The 6,932-nt window shown below is 37.5% G+C and overlaps 1 protein-coding gene across 2 annotated transcripts in view; it reads right to left on the reverse strand.

The window, feature by feature from the left end:
• Nucleotides 1-4,191, reverse strand: part of LOC131395507 (organic anion transporter 7-like) — a 44,097-nt gene extending 39,906 nt beyond the window's left edge. For both annotated transcript variants that reach the window (XM_058527375.1, XM_058527374.1), the window contains exons 1-2: nucleotides 3,790-4,191; nucleotides 2,993-3,096 (exon numbers count right to left, since the gene is read on the reverse strand). In XM_058527375.1, coding sequence (XP_058383358.1) covers nucleotides 2,993-3,096; nucleotides 3,790-4,191 — 506 coding nt within the window. The remainder of the gene's footprint in view (nucleotides 1-2,992; nucleotides 3,097-3,789) is intronic.
• Nucleotides 4,192-6,932: the final 2,741 nt, after the last annotated feature.

Genomic DNA, 6,932 nt, shown 5'->3' on the forward strand with positions numbered 1-6,932 from the left:
TCTCTATCTTCTCTTTCTGAGACTCCTATAATTAGCATGTTTGTTGCTTGCTGGTGTTTCCTAAGTCCCTTAGGCTATGTTCACTTTCCTCCTTCATTTTTCCTTCTGTTCAACAGACTTAATTATTTCAACTGTCCTATCTTCATGTTCACTATTTTTTCTGCCTGCTCAAATCTGCTGTTGAATCCCTCTAGAGCAAACTTCAATTCAGTAATATTTTTAACCACCAAAAATTCTATTTGGTTCCATTTTTATAATTTCTATGACTTTGTGGATATTCTCATTTTCTTCATGAAATATTTTCCTGAGTTATTTTAGTTCATTTTCCATGCTTTACTTCAGCTTTTTGAAGGTATTTAGGACAGTTGTTTTAAAGTCTTTGTCTGGATGTCTGACTTCTGGGCTTACTCACAAACAGTCTCTGTCAGGTTTTTTTCCCCCTTTTAAAGGGTCGTGTTTCCCTGGTTCTTTGCCTACCTTTTGATATTTTTTTGAAAATTGGACATTTGACTACTATATATGGTAACTCTGGAAATCAGATTTCCCCCCTTCTGCAGTGATTTCTCATTCTTTTTTTAATTGTTGAAGAGTTAAGTAGTCTATATTTTGAGACCTTTCCAAACTATTTTGGAAAACTATTAGCTCATGTTCAGCTAAGTTTTGACAGAGATTTCCTTGAGTGTCTGGAGGTCTCCCAATGTTTGCAGATTGCGTCTGTTTTAGGACACTCCTTAAAGACTTAGCTAGGCTTGTGCTAGGGTATGTATCAACCTGAAGTAAAAGCTTTAGATGTTCTCATTTCTTTTCTGAGCACGTGCATTGCCTGGCCTCTTGTATGGATTTCTAAATTCCACCTTATGTATGACAGCTTTTGAATGTCTTAATTTCCCAAAGAGTCTCAACCAAGCTTACCCTTCAGGTCTTAGATGGTCTATAGTATGTCTCCAATAGTACTTATTGTATGTCAATATCTTTCCAAATAAAATACTCAGAAAACCAGAAATAGAAGAAAACTTCTTAAAACTCATTACAGGTAACTACCATAAGCCTATAGCTCATATTATACCCAAGAGTGAAAGGGTCAGTACATTCTACCTAAGGTCAGAACAAGGCAAGATTATCATCTCTCACCACTTTAATTAAGCATGATACTGAATGTTTTAGCTATTGACAGAAAAAGAGTAAAAGGCAAAAGATAGGAAAATAATAAGTAAAACTATCATTACTGGCAGATGAAAAGATAATGTAGTAGAAAGCTTTAAAGAACTCACAATAAATATACTAGAAGTAATAAATAAATTTATCAGGATGGCAGTCGGTAAGATCAATATATAAAAATCAATTGTATTTGTACATATGAGCAATGAATAGTTAGAAATTAATGTTACAAAAAAAAGCTTAACAGCCTCAAAAACCAAGTTAAATAGAAGTAAATTTAATGGGAAAAAATGCATGACTGTTCCCACAAACTATAAACATGTAAAAAGGAAATTTTTAAAAATCTAAATTAACAAAGAGCTCCATAATGTTCATACATCACAAAATTCAGTATTTTAAAAATGGCAGTATAACCCAAACTGCTCTGTAGATTCAAGGCAATTGCAATAAAATTCCAAAGAGAGCCAATTTTCTGACTTCTAACAACATAGTATAGCTTGTCTGTTTTTGACTCTACCTAAGTGTAATTGTCTAGTATGTAATGATTTGTATTTTGCTTGTTCTGCTCAGCTACATGGTTTTGGTATTTATTCATGTTACCACACAGAATAGTTTTTTCATTCCCCTTATTGCATATCAATTAATTGTGTGAATATCCTGCCTCTTATTCTCTTATTGATAGACTTCTAGATCATTTGCAATATTGGGATATTATGAACAGTTGAGAGTGTTACTTAAAAAGTATTAATTTGTTCACACCCCTCTTTTACACATAATGCTTTAATTTTTCCTCTTAGCTGTCTGATGAAGTTGAAAATCCTTGGTTTATCTCGCTACCTCAATTTCAGCTAGTTCTCCAGTGTAATCTGCTACTAGGCCTCTTCCATCCCTCACATTTACTACAATGTGATCCATAAATTGATATAGCTATAATTTCTTACGACACTGTCACAGGAGGCCATGTTACTGGACTGTTGAAAATGAACACTCTGACTCTGAACTCTTATATATGTTACATTTACTGTGATATATTTAGTGTTCACATTTCTCAGCTGAGACAACAGTTAATATTATGCTGGTGAATGGTAAGGGGCACATCATGTGCTCCACCTTCTTCAGGCGAGACATGGTTGGGTGCTGGCAATGATTTCAGAGAACGTCTATTTAAGAAGTGGTACTGTCAGGCACAGAATACCCCAAACTTCTCACATGTAAAACTTAATTACTTTACATGATTGAAAAACCTACCTTTAAAAAGCTGTTTTTGCAAAACCAAAAATTAAGGTTACTGGCATAACTTTTCAACACACTAACAATGACGCATTGCTCTATATTCTACAGGTTTTATAGGAAAATCTACCCATCACACTAGGGCAACTAGGCCATGATGACCATTCTCTGGGAAGCCACAACAATTCAGCTCACAGGGTCCAGGAAGGACTGTATATGGCACCCCTGGCTGAGACCAACAAAACAGCTATCCATATTTGTCTTCAAACAGGCTGCATCTCACTCCATAAAACATTTCCCTCTCCATTCCTATAGGTATCATTTTCTTGTGTTTCTAATCCACATGTTATAGCACCTCCTCTCTGCTTCCTGTCCTGATGTGCTTCCAAATTAGATGGAAATACCATTACTGAGTCCTGTACACCAAGCTCAACGTTGGAAAAATAGCATTCAGCACAGTATTAATTCTCCATTTGCATTTCTAGAACAATGGAGATCAAGGCGGCTCTAGAAGAGTGTAATTTGCAGTATTTATTTCCTAATGAAAGAATGACTCATGAAAATACCCAGGTGTAAAGAGTAGCTGTGATCCAGAGACACTCACCTGTCTGATAAATGGCCATAAATGATGCTTCCCACCAGCATTCCAGCCATGAATAAGAATTTAGACACTGAGATCAGTGACTGAAATTCGCATACCAGGTCCCACTAGAAGAGAAGGAAACTTGCAAAGGAGAGCTCCACAGCAGCTTATAACCCCTCATTGGAAACACCTTAACATTACTTGCAAATTTTAGTATATTGGACCCCTATCTTCCTTTCCAGATTCCCTTTCTACATTAGCTAATCTTCTCATTCAGATCTCAGCTTAAATATAACTTTTCTGGAAGCCTCTTCTAAAATTGTAGGTTTTATTAATGCTCTCTTTTACTCCATGCTAACTGGTTCTTAACCTTGGCCATAGAGTGCAATTATTTGAGTTTTAAAATTTCTTCATGACTGAATTTCATCACAGACCTTCTTATATGACTGCTGTGGGGTACATACCGTCTGAGCATGGAGGTTTTCATCAATCTCTCAAAAAATTATAATTTGCAACCAAACACTAATCATTACTAATTACCATAACATTTTTAACACATTACATAAATTAGTTGCTTAAATTTTGGTCTTTCCAAGAATCAAAGCACTATGCTAGAAGGGCTCATGTCTATTTTTGAATTCATTAGTATTATTATTTATTTAAATGTGAAGCATTTAATAGAGAAGCAATTAATATTTGCTGAAAGAATGAAGAAGGAACATCTGTGTAGTGACTAAAGTCTTGAAGCATCTTCATTATTTGTTCTACCTCTAAACACCCACATCGTATACTCACAAGAGGTAAATGGGGCCTCTTACCTCAGATACGATGGTGGAGGAGAAGGAACTTTGGTCATACACCCAGCCATTCACACAAGGCTCTGTGTCTGACTCACTCAGGTTAGAGAAAGTCTCATTCAGGTTAAGGAGTTGCCACTGGGGGTGGAGGAAGCGACGACACTTCTCTGGCCTTAGGTTTGAATCCAGTGGGATGGAGATTCTCAGGAAAGCATTGTGGCTGAGGTTCCCAGTGCCAATAGAAGAGACAGTGTCATTGTCGAGGTTGTGGACCCAGCAGCGGTGACCAGGGATGGCTGCGGTGAAGTTCTCCAATAGCATATGAGGGCATACTATGAGGTTGGAGATACAAAGGAAAATCATCTGAAGGATCTGGTATCTCCCCAGGCCTCCAACTTGATCCAGGAGGTATTGAAAGGCCATTGAGGCTGAGCAGGTGATCCCCAAGATGAGGCAAAAAGACTGTATCTAGAAAAGTTCAAGGGGAGAAAATATTTCCTTTCACACTAAATGTGTGATGACCACACTTTCTCTTCAATTGGCCCTTTCTCACCTCCAAAGCAGGGCCATGGAAGCTGTTTCTCCCAAGTTTTTAGGGTCAGGTCGGTAGTTGTTCTCATTAGCTACAGAGAGAAATATTTTGCTGAGGTACTTCCAGGATTTGACAATCAAATCTGTTAAAGCTGTACTCTGTAAAAGTTGTCCTTGTCCTCAGCAGTGCTTCAAAGTCAATATTGGACTGTGAACTACAGAATCTTAGGAAACAATCCAAAATAAACTGGCTACATTGTATGCAGTTCTTCCCAGAAAATCTAATTGGTGAGGCTCAAAAGTGAAATGCTTTTTGATTTTCCTTGGCAAAGAAGAGGAAGAATTTTGCTTATTTAGTACTGATTTTTGATTAAAAGAGTTAAGGAACACAACCCCGAGTTAAATTAAAGCAAATAAAATATGGTGCATACCTTTCATTTTGGTAAGTGACATTCTGCTTCAGTTTAAATCATACCACAAATTCACACTGAAAGTAAGTTACTTGGAATGGGGGCAGAGTGGGCAGTGATAGAGGGCAGAAGGGTAAACCAGTGGTAAGCTTATATAGAGGTTTATTTGTATTGGCTTATTGATTCATTCAAAGAATATTTGCGAGGATCTTTTCTGTGTTAGTTCTAGGAATACAGTAATGTGTCAGACAAGGTGTTCATGGCTCTTAAAATCCAGTGAGCAAGGGAGAAGTAAATAACTAATTAAACTCTGATTTTGTAAAATTGCTATCTGGTACATGCACAATGTGCTAGGGAAAAATTGAAGAGAAAATATGGGATAAAATGTCATAGCACTATTCTTTAGCACTAAATCATCTATTAAAAATTTCTTTGTTTATAGCTTTATGGATATATAATTCACATACCATCTGTTAAAAAGCAAAATTCAACTGAGTCAATTTGGAGGTGTTAATTGGCTTTCTTAAGCAATTCACGAATCAAGCAGCGTCCAATCTGGTTACTAGAAGGGCACTATGAGGAGTTATACAAAATGGAAAGTTTTTATAGGAAGGAGAATGGGGTAAGGAAGTAATTAGCTAAAGAAAAGATAGGGTTTTTTGGACCAGAACATCTTTACCAGGAGAAAAGGAATGGGCATGGGTTTTAACATGCAGATAATTTACTTGTGCAACTCAGGAAATTTCGGATTGACTGTATAAAGGTCACATTCCTGGGAAGCCTGAAGCTGTAATTAAATGTTGGTTTGCTGTCATAGGGGCCACTTTGGGCTTATTTCCTTGTTTTAACAATTCCCTTCGTTTGATTAAAACTCTCAGCCTGAGAAATGTGTTAAAAAAATTACTGCATTAGCACTACTCTCAGCCACTGCTCCATAGTTCTTATGGCTTTTTCTGTTCTTCTGAGTGATATTTGCTGGTCATGATGTTTTTGCTTAGTCTCTGAGATACTCACAGGTCATGCCTTCCAGTTCATTCTTTAAGTTGGTCATTCTTTTTTCCTTTTCTGACATTTCAGTCTCAGGGAGATCTTGGTGAGTGGGAGCTGCTTGGTGAGTGGGAGCTGCAAACATGCAATTAATCCTTTTGAGAGAACACAACATGCCAGGGAGATTATTATAATTATGAGGTAGATAATTACCATATTTGGAGTGCACTTCAGAGCCATGGTCCCTAAACCCATCAAAAAAAGACCTCATTGAAGGAATAAACCTTTAAAGCCAATTGGCTTGCTCAATAATCTCATGTAACTGAGTTTCAACTTCTCTAGTAGTATTAATCTAGGTATAGCACATTGTGTCAGCCACAGCACAGACACCTCCTTGCTCAGCTGAAAGAACATCAAGGGCTATCCTATTATCAAGAACAACCAGAGTCTAAGGACTTTTGTTCAGTAGCTATTGCTTTAACAGTGGATTCTGCAACATTTTTAAGAGCTTAGGAGAGGTGTCTGATCATAGCCTCATGTCGTCTGCCGGCCACAAGATATGTCAATCATCAAGAAGCAAGGAGGTAGGAGAGAAAGGAATTTATTACAGCTTGCTAGCAAGGGGGAAGATGGCTGACTAATGTCCAAAAGAACCATCTTAAGTGGAGTACAGATTCTTGAAGCAGTTATATAGGCCAGTGGGTTACATGGAAGAAGATTAGGAAGTGTTGAAGCCCCTTGCTTTGCAAACTAGAAGATACCACATGAGATCTCTCAGTTGTCATGGATATCAGCATAGAATCTCTGTCCAGAGGCCATCACATTCCTAGAGAACTCAAAAGAACAAAGTTCTCATCTTATCGCAGCTGAGAGGGGTCATAAAATCTACAGAGCCTGCAAATCCCGTGGAGACAGACCCTTACCTATCTAGGCAAACTAAAGCAAAGATTAAAGGAGCTGGTGAGTCATGGTTATTCATAGTTCCAACATGGCTTTCTTCTATAACGTGGCTTCCCTTACACTAACTTTGTGTTGAGCTGGTATCACTCCTAACCAAGGAAATAGGGATCTTTGAAAGGGAGTAATTTTGAATTAATAAATTCTTCCAGGTAGATTCTTTCTAGAACAGTGAGGGGCACAGTTAGATAAGCTAAGAGGCATTGTCCAGCTGTGTGCCAACCATCTAGGCATTCATAATTCCAAGGAAAATTATACCTACCACAGACAAAGATAAAA

The sequence above is a fragment of the Diceros bicornis genome, chromosome 31 (assembly GCF_020826845.1).
Source record: "Diceros bicornis minor isolate mBicDic1 chromosome 31, mDicBic1.mat.cur, whole genome shotgun sequence".
Lineage (NCBI taxonomy): Eukaryota > Metazoa > Chordata > Mammalia > Perissodactyla > Rhinocerotidae > Diceros > Diceros bicornis.